Raw genomic sequence first — 20,263 nt, 5'->3', positions numbered from 1 at the left:
CATTCATTGGCAAATGGAATATGTCCTGACGAGCTGAAGGTTGCAAGGGTTGTACCTATTTATAAAGACGGTGAGCGATCTGATCCGCGAAACTACAGAGCAATATCAGTATTAAATGTAATTAATACAGTTTTTCAAAAGGTGCTTTGTAAACGTATACACAATTTTCTTAACAAATATAACATTATATGTCATAATCAGCACGGCTTCAGCCTCGAAAGGTCAACGTCATCCGCAGTTCTTGTTCTTTCACAACTCATAAATTCTACACTGCTTAATAACAAGCTTGCCATAGTAGTATATTTAGACACATAAAAAGCTTTCGATACGGTTGATCACACAATACTACAACAGAAATTGGAAGCCTACGGTTTAAGAGGGAAAATTTGTGATCTAATTGAGGGGTACTTTTTAGGACGGAAACGATATGTTGTCGTGAACAATTTAGCCTCACTACCGCAAGGAATTAATCGAGGTGTGCCTCAGGGCTCCGTGCTTGGGCCGCTATTCTTTTCCCTGTATATTAATGACCTTCCGTCAACGCTGAAATATTCAAAAGCTGTAATATATGCCGATGACACTGCATTACTTTTTACAGGGGAAAATTTAGAGGCACTTAAATGTATAATTCATGAAGAGCTTAGTGAAGTTTCAAAGTGGTTTAAAAGTAATCGGCTAACCCTTAATACTGAGAAAATAAAGTACACCGTGTTTCACTCGCGCAGGAAGAACATGGACTACGAACATACATCTCTAACTATCGACAACACGACTCTGCTGAGAGTGCCTCAATACAAGCATCTTGGTGTCCTGTTCGCGTCTGATATGCACTGGAAAGAACAAATTAATAATATTTGCTCCAAATTAGCCTATAGTTGTCATGTTTTACTAAAGGCCGGGGACTGCTTTGATCTTCGAATTCTACGCATTCTGTATTTCGCCTTTGTGCACAGTCAATTATCTTATTGCCTGTAAGCATGGGGTGGTACATCTAAAACATACCTAGATACTGTTTCTCGCCTTCAAAAACGAGCTATTCGTATGATAACTTGTTCAAATAGTACATACCCCAGCAGGCCACTCTTTCAGCAGCTTCCTATCTTACCCCTATCAATGGCATATAAACTGAAGATAGCTGAAATAGTAAACAATGTAATAATATCTAACAACCCCCTGCCCCTTAGTTTATTTAGATTACCAATGAAACAAACAGCAGCTGCAACTAACAATCTATTTAATTTACCACCTTGTTACAATATGTATGGCCGGAGACTCCTAGAATACAGCGGAGCCCATGTGTGGAATGAAATCCCAAATGAAGTTAAAGAAAAAAATAACTTTTCGGCATCTTTAAAACACTATTTAATTTCCATGGAAATGTAGGAATGAAGTCAATTGTGTGTGTTAATCTTGAAGTTTTTTATTTACACGGTCTGCAGTAATATTGTGCTTGTTTTGTATTTTGTATTTGGACCCCTCACTAGCCGTAAAAGCAATGGGTCTAACCAACTGTGTGTGTACTGTTTCTGAGAATAAATAAAGAAAAAATTCAAAAAAATGTCAATGCATGCAGAGCACATCTGTCACTACCGCCACGGCGCTTAAAGCACGACTAAGGCGTCCACAGCCACAGGGGACCAGGAGGAGGATCAGGTAAACTTTATTAAAGAACACGTCTCAGGCGCCGGTTGGGGTGATGTTGCCCATCCCGCGGTGGGCTCCTCTTCTAGGCCGGGCGCCAGGTGGCCAACCGACGATGTCGTTCGGCGACCTCCTCGGCCCGCTCCCTGACACGGAGTTGAACCTCGGGTCCCAGGTGAGCAGCGCAGCCTCCCACTGAGATTGGTAGAGAGTGGCAGACTCTGCGATGGCTTGTCTTGATTACATGAGTATTGGATGTGCGGTATGTCTCCCTTTTCGCGCCCACATTCGATAGGTCGGGGCAACCAAAAGGAAATAAATATAATAAGCCCCTGCCTGCACCACATACGTACAACAGGCTTAACCCAATTCGGAAATGAAAGCATAGGCCCGTAGGCAAAATCTAATTTCGCCACCCGTGGGTGGAAAGATAAAATGAAAGGGAATAAGCTACTGTAGCGACCCACAACCGGGGGAGCGGGCCCGGGGAGGCTCCCCTGACCTCCCGTGGGAAGTAGCGGAAAGGGAAATGGGACATGGGAGGGGAATGGGGACAGCGAGTTTTTGCTCTGATCCTTCGATTGTCTGGACTCCATTGCTGGCCTGCCTGGCCAGGGCAGGGAGAGCATCGAGATTGCCCATTGGTGCGGCCCCACTCACAGGATGCCCGACCACGCACCATACGCAACGGGCTCCGACCGTCGGAGACAGGAAAACCTAACACGGGGTCAGTAGCTACCTAGGGCTCCTCTAGAACACTAGAAGGCTTTTCCAACCTGCCGGATACTCACCATCGAGCGCTTTTCGCGGTTTTTCAGACTCCGGAAGTATGTGCGATAGGTCCGGCCAGTAGAGGCCCAGAACGTCAACGGCCTCGCGGCCTCAGAACTGACCCCTCCCTATGGACCCATCTGTGCTTCCTACCATCCGTCCATGCACTTATTTCTTCCCCTAGCTTGCTCTTCTCCTACTGAGGAGAGAGTGTTCAAGGCCGGGCGACCGGGCCACTAACCAAGAACGTGGCTTAGGGTGAGATGACCGGGGCCTACTGCACCGGTACTCCACAACATCGACGGTTTTTGCCAGACTCTTCCGAGGTCGTACTAGGCCCCCATCCCCCGGCGTCCCGCAAGGCGGTTAAGCCTGCGGCCGGCCGTGAGGCCGCTTCCCCGAGGCGCCGTGTCCTCAGAGCCTGGCCACTATGAACCCCCGCGCGGACCTGGTTTCTCCGTAACCAGAAACCGACGCGTCGGTAGCCAGACTTGCACGCCCCCGCATGCAGAGGAAGGTAGCATGTTTCAGTACTTTCGCTCCTTTTGACATGCCTTCCGGGCCGGATTTCGTGGGTCCAACCTGAGTGTAAACCCAGGCCTGCCTCCGCTCAGGCATCGGACCTCACGCGCGCGACTGGCCCTCACAGTCGCCTGGGAGTCGCTGCCACTCCCATGGAGTTTTGCATCCCCAGGGGATGGGTCCCGGCCGTCCCATCCCCACTGCTGGCATTGCACCGGAACAAAGCCTAGTAGCCGAAACTACACCAGCCCGTATCCGGTGGCGGGGGGGGGGGGCTGAACTGCTCTGGGAACCATATGGAGTACATGTGCGGATTAAAGAAAGTGTCTGTTTGGAGGTGCCGCCGACTGACTTGCTCTGTTTTACTGAGAGATCTATGTGGTTCTTGAAGTGGGCAGTAATTTCTTTGTAGGTCCTCACTCGCTCCTTGGCCGACCTGAGCTCGGGGTAGCGAACCTCCAGGTTAACCACGAATCCTCGCACAAATTGGTGCGCCTCCTCGTTTCCAGGAGGGTCCTAATGGGCGGGGACCCAGATCAATGTGATCTGGCGGGTATTGGAGATTTTTTTGTAAGATTTTGATGGCTGTGGAGCGCCAGACAATCCGCAGGACGCCGCAGAACTGATGTCTGGAGAGCGCCAGACAATCAGCCGCTGTGGTACCACTGCGGTGAGGCTTTACATGTTTATCGCCACTGCCCATACAAGGAGATAGGCCTTCGAGGATTCCCCGTCGGTTGTCCTCGTCCGATGTATGGAGAACGACCGCAGGAGATCGCAAACTACATCTCGCAAGCGGACTCCGTACAGCGCCGTTTTTCTCGATCTCCATCACCGCGTCGCTACAGTTCCCCAGGACGAGGCCAGTCTCAGAGTCCCCGTAGGGGAAACTAGATACAGCAGCATCTTGAGGTGCGGCTCCTCAACGACAAAGTATTCAAGATCCTCCATCGCCCCAAGGCAGTTCTCAACCAATGCCGAATTCCGTAGCCGTACCGACGATCCTTGAGCCCACGTACCTCAAAACTAGCCGATGTCCTGACGCACCCCTCCATGGCCGCGACGTCTTTCCTCGGTGCCGAGCTTCTTCGACGCACCGCAGCCGATACCGAATGCCTCGACATCCGCCAAAGTAAAACAGCAACTGCCGACTTGGAGATTTCCATTGGCGGCGCCGATGTAACCGCGCTGGGGGATTCTGGTGCCGATTATTCAGTACTTAGTGGACAATTCGCCGCGGCCCTAAAAAAGGTCACAACCGCTTGGGACGCCCCACAGATTCGTCCTGCAGGGGGACATTTGATAACACCTACGGGAACGTGCACGTCGAGGGTAACCGTGCAAGGCCAAACATTCTTTGCAACGTTCGTAGTGTTAGCCGAGTGCTCTCGGGACGCCATATTCAGTATGGACTTTCTCACCGAAAACGGTGCAGGTATTGATCTGCAATCGCAGTACGTCAAGTTCTCGACCGAGAAGGCCATATCTGTGGATAATGTTCTGCCAGCGGCGCTGCACATTCTGGACGAACCCGTGACCGTGCATCCACGTTCCAGTGTGATGGTAACCGTCGGCTCAAAGCACATACGGCAAATTGAGGGTGTCGTCGAAAGCAAGCAACTGTTGCTACTGGACAGAGAAATTTCCGTCCCCAGGCCGGTTGTAATCCTTGAAGATAGCAAGGTCAACGTTCTTCCGACCAACTTCAGCAACGAACACCAACACCTTAACAAGGGGACGACTGTGGCGTATATTGACGCTCTTAGTAAAAATAGGTGTATGCAGAGTTTAACAACAGCTTCAACAACTGAGCCCGAGGGACTTGCTGGTGTTAAGTACGACGTTAACCCAACCCTGGCGCTCGAGCAGCGCGACAAAGTGCGGGAACTGCTCAATCGCTACCGTGGTGTCTTCGCGTCCTCGCCACGCGTCGGGCGGACGCATCTTGCGAAACATTACATTATTACAGATGAAAATGTTCCGCCACTCCGACAGTCACCTTATCGAGTGTCTACCAAATAACGTGAGGCTATTAGCACACAGGTGAAAGAAATACTCGCAAACGACGTTATTCGCTCTTATAGGAGCTCGTGGGCGGCACCTGTAGGGCTTGTGAAGAAGGACGGCACCTTACGATTCTGCGTTAAGTACCGTCGGTTAAACACCACCACTAAAAAGGATGTGTATCCGTTGCCCAGAATTGACGACGCCTTGGATCGCTTATGCAACACCAGATATTTTTCCTCCATGAACTTGAAGTCTGGATATTGGCAAATTGAGGTAGACTAAAGTGACGGCGGAAAGACGGCGAAAAGACGAGTTTGACCCTCGGCCGCTGATTACCAACGTGTCAATATTCCCTTCTGCTGCGAAGATAATGCCCTAGGTAACTCATTACATCACTGAAATAGATCGCAGCCGCAATTGATTAAAAATTGCCTAAATAAATAAACTGCTGTGATTGCATCCAGCAGCAATCCAATTACTGTCATGTGTTTCGCACGACGGTTTGTAACGGCGCTTCAAGAATTACCATGAACTAGTTACATTATATGTCAGATGGTAACCATTAGAGTAACGGACAAGCTAATTATTGCAGTAATGTTGGTTTAGCAAGGTTATTTTAGTGAGATATTAAATTATAGCTCCTAAATATAAATAGTTCTAATCATATGAATTGTTTATTTCTCTACTGCTATAATTTAACGTGCTGAGCGTTGAAGCTTCTCCCACACTTTGCACTAATTATAGTTTTCAACTAGTAGAAACCTGTAGACAGATACCTGAAATCATGGCACCCATAGGTTGCATAAGCAGGTCAAAATTTTTATTGGTGTAATGTTTGTATTAATCATCCCTCACTACCACCTAAGATATTTTTCATGGCTGGCTATACAGTATAACCCTGTATAATATGATCGCCCGTACCCTCAAAGTTCTTTACGATATCCTTTGGTTATAAAATGGCTCTGTAGATGCCGCCTGGTGATTTGGGTACTTACTAGATGCATAGTGATGGTTTATAAAGGATGCGTTTGGAAATATTTTCTATCTTGCTCAAACAATTAACTTTCGATTTATTGATTGATTTTCAGCAATCACATTTGATGTAATCATGTCTTCGTATTCATTTAAATTTTGAGTATAAACAGTCTTAATCTTATACAAATCTAACCTGCTCGTGAGTATAATGCGAGGGGGCAGTTTCAGGGTATACGAAAACTAAAGTTTTTCGAGAACACATTATCGTCTGCCGGGGCCTCAGTATCCCTTAAAAGGAAATAGAAAATCCTCACGAAACAATCAAGCGTGGCAAAACCCTCCAATCAGTGCCGACGCACCACCGGTTTTTGCCGCCGTTATGCATCGTGCTTTGCATAGTCCAGTGCTGCGTCCTCTAGCGCCTTTTCATATATTCCCTTCTTTTTATTACTTTTACTATCTTCTTTTCTGAGGGCCCCAAGGCACCTTAGTTCCACTTTTGACGACAGTTTTTGACTGCTTTTCTCGTGCGCAGTGTGCGTCGACTCACGGCAGCAGGGCTCCAAGAAGCGGACTTCTCGTTGCAATTTGCATGTGTGAAGGTTAAGCACTCTTAAAGAGCGCCGTTTGTCGTCGTCTTTAACTATTTGCCTCCGACTGCTGGCTTCCCACTACGCCGTAATATTCCCGTTGGTCTGAAATGTGTTAGTCTGCACCTGTGCCGTACGTCGCTTTGTACTTTAAACTTTTGTTTATTAAGTCGTCATTACTGTCAAGGAAGATAATATACAGTGTTATTTGGAAGGCAAAATGGAACCACAGTTTCACTTTACTTACCCGCATTTCTTACTCTATGCGATTTTGTTATGGCACTGCGGTGTCAAGCTTGAGGCCATGCTATGAGTTAGAAAGAGACTGAGTTTCAGGTATTAATTACGATGTATTGTAGTGCGCGTCGCCTTGTTGTGCCGTGTTTCTTTTACAAAGTGCTGGCTAAAGTCGGGACGGGTGACATTTGCCGGATCTAGTCTTTGCACGGTTACTTTACCGTTTCGGTTAAAGTTGCATATATGTTTCAATAATGATAGCGATATGCTACTCCGCAAGCTAATTTGCAACGTGTGGCAAATGGTAGATAGAAAGAAAAAGTTTACAAAAACGAATTTGTGTCTGACCAAAACAAAAGCAAAATTAGATTTTTTTAACGTTCTGGTCCTACCTGGAGCGGCTAAGGTACCCTTCGAGATGCTGTTCATTTCCTTTCCGATAACAAATGATTTTTTATTATGTTTACGCGAAGGTAATTAACAATATATTATTATAAGCATTTATCTTCTCTTTTTGTGGTGTTATTGTGAAAGGCACTGAGGCTCCAACGAGCTGATATTGAATGACATAAAGAGAAGGCACTTGATGTCGATGTTCATATTTCATTGTAGTACCCGTGCCAAGAACGTGCAGGTACCAGAAATATGAAAGTCCACAACTGGTTCACCCCGCTGACCAGAATGTCAACACCGGAAAGCACGCACAGATGTTTCGAAAGCTCGTGCCATTACGGGTCATCATTCCGGTTTCTACAGCGCGCTTCGCTACGTGTCAGGGTCTAAAGGAAATCAGCAGACACAATAGCCAAGAAGGATAAAATTAAGGCATCCGAAATAAGTACAAAGTAATCTAGAATGCGAAAAAAAACGCAGCTTTGAAATTTGAAAACTTCCCATATAGATGGGACATTTCATTTTTTTCTACCGGTTCAAGTTTCTGGTTCAGCAGTTGTTGATTTAGGACCATTGAAAAAGAATTCCTATACTTTCTAGCAAAAAATCATTGAAAAACTAGTCGCGGGACCAGAAGAAGGCACATGTACACTCTGTCGCCGGATTTACAACCAATTTCATTCTTGTTCTTCAACGTACTACGCACCATTCACTCGGGCAAGCGCACATGCAAATGAAAAATAAATTCCGCCTCTGATTCCATCCCCTATAAAAAGCGTCACTTTTTCTGTGATAAGGACACACAGACCTCTGGCAAGACAACTAATTCTGTTTGCTTAAAATTACAAGCATTTCTTGCTCATGCCTCGATTTCCCCCTGCCAAGAATGCTCGTGCGGTGAAACAAGAGGCGAACATTTTTTTGTTTGTTTTCAATGACTGCTCAGACTTCATTTACTCACCTGAGTGAAAATTTTTTCGCGCTATAGCTTTACTTCTGTCAGTTTTCAAAAATCCGCGCTTTCAAGTACGCGCTTAAAGTTTGTATGAAAGTAAAGTTTCGAATGGAGGAAAGCGTTCAGAGGATGGAGGAGTGGAGGAGGAAACTGGACACGAAGTATTTGCAGCGCGTTTTCAGAGGGGATTGGAGATCAGGATAGCAGAGAGGGGAGGATGACCGCACCTGCAAGGTGTGTCAGTTCCGCGAAGGACTCCGCTGACTCCTTCACCTTCTATAAATTCGCTAGTCAATATGTGTGGTACCGACTACCAACTAGCCCAATTTAATGGTTTAGCAGTTACTATTTTTCGCACTAGCGTGCGTTCTCTCGCCTTCCCTGCCCTGTGTGTGTGAATTTCGCTAGTCAATATGTGTGATACCGGCTACCAACTAGCCGAACTTAAAGCTTTAGCAGTTAGTATTTCTCGTACTAGCGTGTGTTCTGTCGCCTTCTCTGTCCTGTGTTCGTGAATTTCGCTAGTCAATATGTGGGATACCGGCTACCAACTAGCCCAACTTAAAGCTTTAGCAGTTAATATTTCTCCTACTTGCGTGTGTTCTGTCGCCTTCTCTGTCCTGTGTGTGTGAATTTCGCTAGTCAATATGTGTGATACCGACTACCAACTAGCCCAACTCAAAGCTTTAGCAGTTAATATTTCTCCTACTTGCGTGTGTTCTGTCGCCTTCTCTGTCCTGTGTGTGTGAATTTCGCTAGTCAATATGTGTGATACCGACTACCAACTAGCCCAACTCAAAGCTTTAGCAGTTACTATTTCTCGTACTAGCGTGTGTTCTGTCGCCTTCTCTGTCCTGTGTGTGTGAATTTGGCTAGTCAAAATGTGTGATACCGACTTCTGGGTTAGGCCGGCGTCGCGATGATGGCACTTACCCAATCTCACATCAATAGGGATGATCGCCGAGAATTGGAAGGTTCCATCCTAGTTAAAAATGGTTTCAATAGGACTGATCGCGATGACTGCAGGGTACAGTCTTAAAAAGTATTTGCTTCAGGGCGTGCGAAACAGATCTCCTTCATTGTACTTAAATACGGAACCCAGGTAACGATTCCAAATGCGTATTAGCATCGAAAACAGGGCTCTGCACACGCAGCTGTTACTCGGAAAGGAATGTTATCCAGGAGGCACGTGCGCAGTTAAAAAATAATATAAAGTGCTCTCTGACAGGCTTCCCTGTAAATAAGTTTCAGAGCAGACGTTCGCAGTCTCCAGCCCATCACGCCACGCATCGCAGCGTTGTGTGGCCGCTGAGCTTGGCCGGAGCGTTTATTACCGCTTTTCTTGGGGTAAGTCCGGAGAACAAATCTCAGCTCTACTTTTCTCAAAAGCGTGTCCATATAATAAGGAGAAACAGAAAATGTGAGAGCAGAGAGTCTAAGTTGGACATTTTTGTGGCACATAGATGTGCTTACTCTTGCCTGAAGTTTAAAAAAAGTAATAAACCGCCTAACTTCCTTAGCAAACGAAATTTTTGAGCCGGGCGTTCTTAAAAGCTGTTTCTGTGCATGATTGTGTGATATGTTTTTTATGTGCACATGAAACAGTTAGGGACAAGAGTTAATGAATACCTAAGTAATGTGCGATTCGCTGGATATTGCCTTGCTAAGTCACTAAGGACATGAACTGCAAAGCATGATCAAATGAATTAGACAGGCAGAGCAGAACAGGGGGGATAAAAATTAACATGTAGAAAATCAAAGTAATATTTACCAGTCTAGCAAGGGAACAGTAGTTCACCATTGGTGACGAGGTGCTGGAAGTAATATGAGAATATGTCTATTTAGGGCAGGTAGTGACAGCTGACCCGGATTATGAGAGTTAAATAACTAGAAGAATAAGAATGGGTTGGAGCGCATATGACAGATTCTCTCAGATCATGAATGGCAGTTTACCAATATTCCTCAAGAGAAACGTATAACACAGTGTATCTTACCGGTACTCACCTATCAGGCAGAAACGTGGAGGCTAAGAGGGTTCAGCAGAAGTTAAGGACGACGCAGCGAGCTATGGAAAGAAAAATAACAGGTGTACCGTTAAGAGATCGGAAGCGGGCGGACTACGTGAGGGAAAAAACGTGGATTAATGACATCCCAGTCGAAATCAAGAGGAAGAAGTGGACTGGGGCAGGGCATGTAATGCGAAGGCAAGATAACCTCTTCTCCTTAAGGTTAACGGAGTGAATTCCAAGAGAAGGCAAGCGTAGCAGAGGGCGGCAGAAAGTTAAGCGTGCGGATGAGATTAAGATGCTTGTTGGAATACGTGACCACAGCTGGCGAAGGACAGAGTTAGTTGGAGAGACATGGGAGAGGCCTTTGCCCTGCAGTGGGCGTAGTCAGGCTGATGATGATGACGAAGATGATGCATTATTGCAGTGAAATGAAGAGCTCATAACCTTTCATAATTTAAGCATTGTTTAAGAATGCATGGAAGCTGCAATAGTCGATGGGATCTTTAAGTGCCTGCTTGTTATTAAGCACGACACAGAAAGCATTCCGAACTGCACTTTGTCACATTTCGACGGTGAAGAGGACACAGGCAGGAAGTGAAGCCTTTCAATGAACATGAACACCGTTCAATGAACACCGGCATTAGAGCTTTGCTGTGCAAAGCTAACCAAAAGTAGCTTCATAAAGGATGTTTCATAAAGTGCGGTGTGGGAATTGAGAAGCTTTGCGGGCCCGTAGAAAGAGTGACTGGTTTGGAGCGGCGCCGCCTGAAGCAATACCTTGGCCCGCTCCCGTAGCCTCTGCCTGTTGCTGTCCCTACATGCCGGCAACGCGTAAATGATTATATCGTTTTAGGTCGGCCGCTATTGGTGCAGCATCGAAATTTTTCCAACTATCTAGTCCCCACGCCATTACCATATTAGTTTTTCCTTTTTTCTTCACGAAATTTCCCGCCTTAACGTAACCGCACGCAAAATGTCTAGACAGAATCTTCGGCACCAGCGTACACTGGCTTGGAGATCTATAAAAGAAAAAGTTGCACTTTTCCAGCTTTTTAGTAGCTTTAAATTATAATCTGGAAACAATGGTGCCACCTGTGCCAGACTAAGTAGACTTGGGGGCATTTCTGGCATACTGGTTTGGTTTATTGGTTTATTGGGGTTTAACGTCCCAAAGCAACTGAGGCTATGAGAGACGCCGTAGTGAAGGGCTCCGGAAATTTCGACCACCTGGGGTTCTTTAACGTGCACTGACATCGCACAGCACACGGGCCTCTAGAATTTCGCCTTCAAGAAACTCAGCCGCCGCGGCCGGGATCGAACCCGCGTCTTTCGGGTCAGCAGCCGAGCGCCGTAACCGCTGAGCCACCGCGGCGGGGTAATTTCTGGCATACTGTATAAAAGCAGTGAACGTGTTCGCGCCTTCAAAGCTACGTCTGCCAAGGATAGTACTCTCCTCTTTCTAGCGTTGTGCAAATACTCGATACTTTAGAATACCAAATCCGCAGTCCTAGTGTTTACCTCCCTTAACTTTTTAATTGTTTTCCTCTTAATGGCGGCTTGTAAGTGCTAGGGCCCGTAGCGCTTGAGCTGACTAAGAGTCATATTTGCTAGCGCTTAGTGAACACACGGCACAAGAACACAAATACACAGGACAGACGCTAGGACAGATTCTAGCGTCGGTCCTGTATATTTGTTTGGTTTGGTTTATGGGGTTTAACGTCCCAAAGCGACTAAGGCTATGAGAGACGCCGTAGTGGAGGGCTCCGGAAATTTCGACCACCTGGGGTTCTTTAACGTGCACTGACATCGCACAGTACACGGGCCTCGAATTTCTCCCCCAAAGAAATTCAACCGCCGCGGCCGGGATCGAACCCGCGTCTTTCGGGCCAGCAGCCGAGCACCATAGCCACTGAGCCACCGCGGCGGCTTGTATATTTGTGTTCTTGTCCCGTGTGTTCACTAAGCGCTAGCAAGTATGATTCCAAACGCTTTCCAACTAGCTATATGACGCATGTTTCAAAGGAGCGTAATGTAATTCAAGCTAGGCAAAGCACAAGAATTTTTGTTCGTCGTGTTATTGATGGCGAAAATTTACTCGGTAATTAATTAAAAGTAGTAGGAAAGGCAACCATATACGCCACTGATGAGATCTCAACTTACGATTTTGGCATGCCTGATACAGTTCTCTACTTGAATCTGCACCTCAGTTTGGTAAAGCACAGCACTCGACATGTGAAAACCGTGTGTTCGGTTCTCAAACGACATGTCGTTTCTTCTACTTTCTGTACGTATTGTTTCCTACTATTTACGCACGCTAGTCCAAAGCTTCTAAAAACAAAAGAAGCACTGCATCTTAATTTTCTTTAGTTCGTAAGTATTAGACATAAGAGTGCCTTCCCGGTTCATGCAACTGGCTTCTGCCAGCATCTTGAAGCACAATGCAGCGAGATACGAAAAAAAAATATGTCATCATGCCTTGAGATTTCAGTCGTGTTCTTTAATAAGAAATGATTTTTTGTGCAGGAGGATTGTCTGGAGCATGTTCATGGCGAAGAGGAAGCCGTACGTTCAACTTATAGATGGTATTCCGAGAGATCCGCACTACAAGCCGCAGCTCGTGAGGGACGCGCTAAGATTTATTCCAGGAAAAGGCGACCTGGTCCTCCTCTCTTACCCAAAATCAGGGACGCACTGGGTTCTCTACATTGTGCAGCTCATCCTGAAAAGAGGCCAGCCCGTGAGCTCTTATGAGCAGTTCAGACAGAACATCCGCTATCTAGGAGCAGAGGAGGTGGAAAGCTGGAAGCCAATCTTGCCACTGCGGCTGTTGCAAACGCATCTACCTCCACGAGAAGAGGCCATAAGCACTGAAGCAAAGTATATCTACGTTGCTCGAAACCCGTGGGACGTAGCGGTTTCATTTTTCCGCATGGTGGCCAGCGTGAATGAATACCGCTTTCACGGCGGCTCATTTGAAGAATTCCTTGACGCCTTCTTCAGCGACGACATAGCTGGTCACGGCAACTACTTTGACCATATAGTTTCCGGATATGCCATTAAGGACGAGCCTAACGTCTTCTTCGTGACATATGAGGACCTGGTGGAAGATACGCGTGGTACGATGCTGAAGGTCGCGCTCTTCCTAGGCGAAGAATACGCCCGTGAACTCCAAGAAAACGAACAATTACTGCAGAAGCTACTTGAACGGTGCGCGGCAGAAAACATGAGGAAAGTGAATATAAGGTACAGTAAACGAAAACTTTGCTCAAATAAATTAAAGGAAAACCTTACATGCAAGGACGGATATCAGGATGAAAGCCAAGAATACAGCTTAGTAAGAGAAGCCAAGGTAGGCGGCTGGAAAGAACATTTCTCCCCAGAACAGCTCAGACGCATGGAGGCTGCGATAAGACAGACGGAAGAAAAGTCGCCGGCGATGGACCTGTGGAGAAGCATGCGCAGCGAGGCAGTTGCTGTTTCTAACATAGACCATGAATAATATATTTCATGCGTTTGCTATTCAATGCCAAAAACACTTTTCTTTGACTGATTTTATGCAATAAGTTTTTCGCTCGAGTGTGCTACTTTTTGGCGTTCAGCATTTGTGAATCGCAATTTCACATCTGCTTCCTATCAGCCTCAGTTGTTTCGGTCGCGGTTTTTCTTAAGCCTCCATTCCCGGCGGACGGTTGTGGAATAACTCTAAGTATCGAGGTCACACGTGCGCTTTCTTCGCGATGGTGGTGACTTAATTTTGTTGCCCCTGTTCATTTACAATGGACGATACTTTTAAATCGCAGAGATCACCTAACATATTCCGTTAACCTCAGTAAGTTTGGAAGGGTTCTGAGGAAATGCTCTGAAGCTCATGTTTCCTCTTTAAAAGCGTTTTTCTACTCCAAGATCCTGCTCGATACCTCTTTCGTTTTAGATCGGTATGTAAATTCGGGATTAAACAGCCATTACACATATTCTAAGTTGCTTTCCTTATTTTGCATCAAAATCTGCTCCTTCCAGAGACGAAGTCGGTTGCCAAAACCACGACACCTTCTCAATACTAAACGTACAGTGTCTAAGCGGTTGTCGGCCACGAGCCAACCCTAGGACCAATCTGTCTTTCTGGAGGGAGTAACTTAGGGGTGTAACCGTTCAACTTAAGCTAGGAACAACTGAAAGAAGAAAAAACTGCGCACCGGTGGTGGGAATTGAAGTGCTGTCTCGCAGGTTGGCAGCCGAGCGCGCTATGCCTTAGACCACCGCTACGTTTTCTTTAACAAAGGAATTTATTACTATGAAATTATTTTCTATTTATATCAACTACTTAAAAACCTTGTACCAATGGGTGCAACGATGTCTTTAAAAAACGACACAGTAACAAAGCACCAGAGGGGAGGTCAGCCTGAGTACGCCATCAAGACGGAGTTACACTCTGATTTAAGTTTTCTCTGCAAACACTTTCCACAGATGACAAATCATGTGGCTGAAATCGGATTTGGTCGAAACAACTCACCGGCAGTGCCAAGCCATCATTCCAGTTTTCTATAAGCTGTGTGCAGTCCAATCAGAAAAAAAAAGATATCAAGAGGTCCATTAACATATTGTACACTGCTAAGGTATCGTACTCTATGAGAAGAATAAATTCACTCATTTAATGTTCATTACAAGACAGCCCAGAACACACTTGCGTCCTTGTAATTACTGAATCAATGTCCAATTCTTTCAGAAAAATATCAATGGTGCCATTTGACTGACGACACAAAAAATCTTTTTGCTGAAGCCATGTCTTCACTGTCAGTGTTTCCGTGTCAACAGAGTGCAGAAGGGAGCCTTAGTGCACGTTAAAAGTAACAATTTTCGCACTAGTGCAAGTAAATAATGTTCAGGCACTCCGAAGCACATTGACCTAAAAGTAGGAAGTAGAAAAAGCATCGAAATGGAATCTTTGTACAACGTTTCGCGGCACTAAAAATAAGAACTCTATTGAAACAGGAACTGCCGAAAGTGTACAGCAAACTATATCTCTTGCATAAACCTTCATAAACAAGGCCAGTCACTAAAGTAAGAGGACACAGTCAATGTGGCCGAAGCATTAACTAAAGTTCTCTGCGAAAACGCATGAAATATCGGGTGGGAAGTTTGGTAAAAAACATAAAGCGCCCAACAATCTACCGCACATAAAGGTGGACTTAATCAAGCCCACCCTGCACTGACAGGACCGGAAAGAAAATGACGTTGCATGGCTGCCATGAAAGAATCCAAAAGAATAGTCGCAAAACCTCTGTTAAGGCAGTTAGACGAGACCCAGGAGAGCTGATTAATCTGGAAAACATTAAAAAAAATTGCCTTCCTAGAAACACGTCACAGGCGGTAGCCTTACCGAATAATGTCAGACCATGTGGGACAAATGTCTACGCACAGCGTTTTACAGTAGACAATCTTTCTGATACTTTCCATGGACCCTGTACGCCATTAATGGGACGCCAAGGAATTTGGTCGGCATGCAAGTCCATGCTACGCCAGCGTATTCAGCTGGTGTCGATCGCCGAAATCCAGACCACATATAACAACACTTGAAACGGTTCATCTGGACACCCAAAACTTTGCCGAACTGCTCAGTGAAACGAAACACGTCATACGCACTGGAAGTGCCTGCCCAGCAAAGCGCTTGATCATCATCGCAAGCTAATACTTAGAGCTTAGTATCTGGGATACGGAAACATCGAAAGGCACTACCCTGAGACTGCTCACAGATCACGGTTCGACACAGAGTGCTAACTGAAGGGGCTATAACGGACACCCCTGTTTCCCAGGGGAAACTATTGACATGGGTCCTGAAATACAACGATTACCAATCAAGTCAAAGGCGAAATTGTTACAGCAAAGACGCAATTCTTAATAGAAAGCTGAAGCAATATTAACGTGTTGGAAAAGTAAGAAAAGTAATTGTGGCTGACGCGACGAAACGCCATCACAAGATCAATTTGAAGCATTGCTCATTGTTCCTGATAGTTGCCCAAAACTCTAAAACCTTCGGGGAATGCTTAGGCTAGTTTGAACACAATGGCTCCTCAGACCACACGGCTGATGAGGTTCAATTACAGTCGACATTGGAAACTGTAACCGATTAGCCAACACTTTCACAAAAATCTTGTTGTGCACACTGGATAGCTTAATGAACATAGAGCCCTGCATATACTGGAATTTCTCTTTTTCAGTGCTCTTTGGTATGAATACAATGTCAGGCTTTGCAAACATCTGCAAACATCTCAAGAGGGCAGTAAAGGCCCTGTAAAATTCTTCTGAAAGGCAATGAGGCCCAGATGTTTTTGAAACTGGCAACTGATCAATGCAATCCTCTAGTTCTGATTAGTTAAACGACCACTTCTTGGCCAACACTAATCTTTTGAAAGGAAGACCAAATGAGACTACGCGCGCCACACCCTCAGCAAGATAGGCGTGGGAGGAAGCGGATAAGAGATACGAGTATTAATTGTGGAATTCCGACATTAGTAAATCTGCGCTCGGCACCAATGCACTGCCACAGTGCAATACTGATATTCTGTTGGCAATCACCATGACGGCGCTCATCAAAAAAAGCCTGAAGAGCTGGTCGCTCGGCGTGAAAGGCGCAATTGGTGCGAGCCTGGATGCGGGCAGCCATGCTGCGTTCCTCGTGAAAGTGTTGAAGCTGCCACTTCACACCATCACTTTTCTTTTTGTGTAGGCCCGGGGCGTCGCAATAAAGATCATAAAGGTAATAACGTGTTTTTCAGTAACTGCTTCTCTGCATCTTTTATAAAGACTGACCATACCGAACCTCTGATGCTACCTACGGCATCAAGAATCCCAGAATCGAGGCTCTCGTTAGCTATTGAGCAGAAAAGTGAATGGAATAGACGGGGTCATTAAGACATGCATGACTCGAGCAGTCACCGAAACCAAGTAACGTAGGGGATAGTTCTTTTCAATTTGTGTTGTTCACAGATTCGTGCCTAACAAAGTAATTATTTGTGCGATAATAGATTAGAAATAAGTAGAAAAACAATAACGTACCACCGGTGGGTTCGTGACATCCGAATTAAAATCCCCTACGCTCCTTGTTTTCGGTGACAGCTGGCTTCTGTAATGCATCTCTTAACGAGCCCCTGTCTTCCATTTCCTTGGCTGCTCAGCATCTAACGAGGGCCTCTGTGCTGGCAGTCTAACTACCCTAAGTAGAATAAGAAGGTTGTCGCACTGCTTCAGCCCTCACTGTTCGACCCGGTGCCTAAGATTGCACAAGCGGTAATACAGGACGTACTACGTCCGCCTCTGTGGACAAGAGTGGCGTCATTGAACACTCTCAAGGTTCGGATACACTGCACACAAATAACACCGAAAGCAGAAGATTGGCCAGCTGCCGCCATAGCTCAGTTGGCAGAGCACAGGACGCGAAATACGGTGGTCGTGGGTTTTGGTTCCACCGGTGGCAAGGGGTTCTTTGTTCTCTAATCAATTATAGTTATAAATAATCACTATATTGATCGCCAATATATGAAGAACAAAAATTCAAAAAAAAAATTCCTGTTTCTTAGTTTCGGTGACTGCTGGCTTCCGTCAAGTATATCGTGACGAATCCCCTCTTTTCCATTCCCTTGTCTGCTGAATAGCTAATACACAGAGCGTTTTAGATATTCCCACCATGACTGTTGTTTCCAGGGATGCGCACTGCAAGGATGTGGAGAACGCCAGCACAAAAGATCAAAAACAGGTACCCAGAAGACACATTGTAAACTAACATCTCACTGCTTAACATTACCATTTCAGCCTTATTTCTCGCAGCAACGCACTTAATTACATGTTTCTCGTAAAGGAGCGGAAGATTATACCCATGCGTTTCGGATATCCGCGGGCAACACAAGGCACGAATATCTAGCTGAGTGAATGGCCGAACACAGTGGACGGGCTTCGACAGCCTTACATGGTTGATAAACTACTAGGATGGTTTCAAGGACGGAAGCACTACACACAACGTACATTAACCGAGAATGCAAACCTCACACCTCAGTAATTCGTCGATAGACTTGCTTTCGAATATCCTTGTGAGTTACGCGGCCGACGCCAACAGAGGGCGGAAGGCATGCGCTGGTGCGGTCAGGCTCCTTCTCTTCTCTATCAAGTTCTCATTCCGCATGGGCAGTAAGAAAGCGCAGTGCTTGCTGTCCTCGCCAGAGAGGCGGATAATGCACCAGAGCACATATACATCTTCGTTTCATTGTTTTCACTCTGACACTACATACCGTTGCATTCTGTCGGCGTGAATTGCGACTAAACCCTGATCACTTTTGCTTCGTCGCTTACAGTCAGGAAATTGGCGCCGAAATATCCAAACAGGTGTCCTCTAAAAAGCACTCGACACTCATCCGTCGATTGCAAAAAGCACAGGTTCGCTCGACAAAACTTTTATTGGGTTTAACGTCCTAAAATGACTGAATTTATCAGAGACGCCGTAGTGGAGAGCTCCAGAGAATTTCAACTACCTGGGGTTTCTTATCGTGCACTGACATCACTCAGTATAGGGACCTCTAGCATTTCACTGCCCTCGAAATACGGCCGCCTCGACCGGGATCGAACCACGTCTTTCCTCTCCACAGCCGAGTGCCATTACCACAGAGCCACCCCAGCGGCTGCTTGACAAAGCTTACCGGCATAAAAATTACTTATTGTGAGCCTGCATGCACGAAACGGCACAGGCTACAGCAGAATAATACAGACAAGATAAGTCGCGATGTCGACCCTTAGATGCGGCTTGATTTTGCGCCATCACTTTTGTTTCGTCATCGCACCACTGTCCCGGCCTGCTCTATCTTGGGGCATTGATTAGCAATGACTGGGCAGTTGCGTTGTGTTCGTCATGGTTGTTTGTGAAATTTTTTTTGTGTCTGGGACGCAACGTCCTGGTATACTCTACTTGTTTTGAGTGCTAGACCCCTTGGAATTAGTTTCTTGGTTCGGCCGCCTCTTTGTATTCAGTGTGAATGCCTTTGTGAACGTGGAATTCGGAGACAGGAAAAAATTCACTCTATCAATATTTCAGTTCGGCCTTCCAGACCTGCTTTCACTGCCACATTTCGGGGACACCTCAACAGCGAAGAAAGGGTACGTGTTAGTCACCATAACAAATACTAACCCGTAGCAACACATCCTTTTGTGCTATTGTAATCTTGACTTCTGGTAGGTAGCTTTCTCGTCATGTGTTTCTTTGTTTTGGGAAACCCCGCGAAAGACGCCTCTAGATGCTGAACTGAACTCAGAGTAAACTAGGCGCACGGCGAGCGTGCTCGGATGCTAGACGTAGGCCTTTCTACAGTTACCAGTTTCCTGGGGCCACCTCAGCCTTCTTTAAGAGAGTTCCCATCGGCCGTAAAGAATGGCCACCGCGCAAGATAACGTTCGTAGCGGCATGGTATATGGGATAAACAGGGGGACAATGAAAATTTAAAAATGGCTGAGGCTTAACTTGGTTAACCCTGGTCCGATGCGAAGCATATTGATGGCTAGGCTTGTTAATACATGGCTTTCCTTGGTTGAATACTTGATCATTTTAATACAACCAATAGAAGCCTTCGTCGTGGGGGAAGACAACGGCATGGCTACAGCGGAACGCCGACTAACCCCGAGACGCGCGTTGGGTGGGCGCCTGGATTGCCACGGAAGCCGCGTCCGCCTGCCCGGTGGAGCGAGCGTTTCACCTACACCGAGTGTGAACGCGCGTTCGAAATGCGAGGGAATGCCGCTCGAGGACCTTCCGGTGTCTGGGCGATGGCATCGTTCTCCCTCTCCCAGCGCGTGACGGCGATCTGTCGTGACGTCATGTGTCACGTGGTATGTCATGTGGTGTGTCGTCACTGTTCCACGTGGTCTGCACGGCGTGCAACCACAGCGACGGCGCGAGGTGGACCCTCATCTTCCTCTGTCGTGACGTCATGTGTCACGTGGTGTGCACGGCGCGTAACCACGGCGAAGGGCTGTAGTGTACCTCTAGTAATATGCTTCGCATAACAATACCTGGAAAATGAATCCTTCCGTAAAGGTACGATAAAGTTTCGTCTAACATCGCTCAGAACAGTTTTATAATGAGAAGGTAAATTCAAGATTGTCATTTATCTAAGCTCAGAGTGTGG

At 46.2% G+C, this 20,263-nt stretch overlaps 1 protein-coding gene across 1 annotated transcript; it reads left to right on the top strand.

The window, feature by feature from the left end:
• Window positions 1-9,358: 9,358 nt before the first annotated feature.
• On the top strand, window positions 9,359-14,446 carry LOC149333148 (sulfotransferase 2A8-like). Its single transcript, XM_089555995.1, has 2 exons — window positions 9,359-9,438; window positions 12,624-14,446. Exon 2 carries the CDS (start codon window positions 12,640-12,642, stop codon window positions 13,597-13,599), a length of 960 nt encoding a protein of 319 aa, XP_089412121.1. The 5' UTR covers window positions 9,359-9,438; window positions 12,624-12,639; the 3' UTR covers window positions 13,600-14,446.
• The last annotated feature ends 5,817 nt before the right edge of the window (window positions 14,447-20,263 follow it).

Source organism: Amblyomma mixtum, chromosome 8 (assembly GCF_055824585.1).
Source record: "Amblyomma mixtum isolate Tamu chromosome 8, ASM5582458v1, whole genome shotgun sequence".
Classification (NCBI taxonomy): domain Eukaryota; kingdom Metazoa; phylum Arthropoda; class Arachnida; order Ixodida; family Ixodidae; genus Amblyomma; species Amblyomma mixtum.
This window is presented reverse-complemented; position numbering and strand designations above follow the sequence as displayed.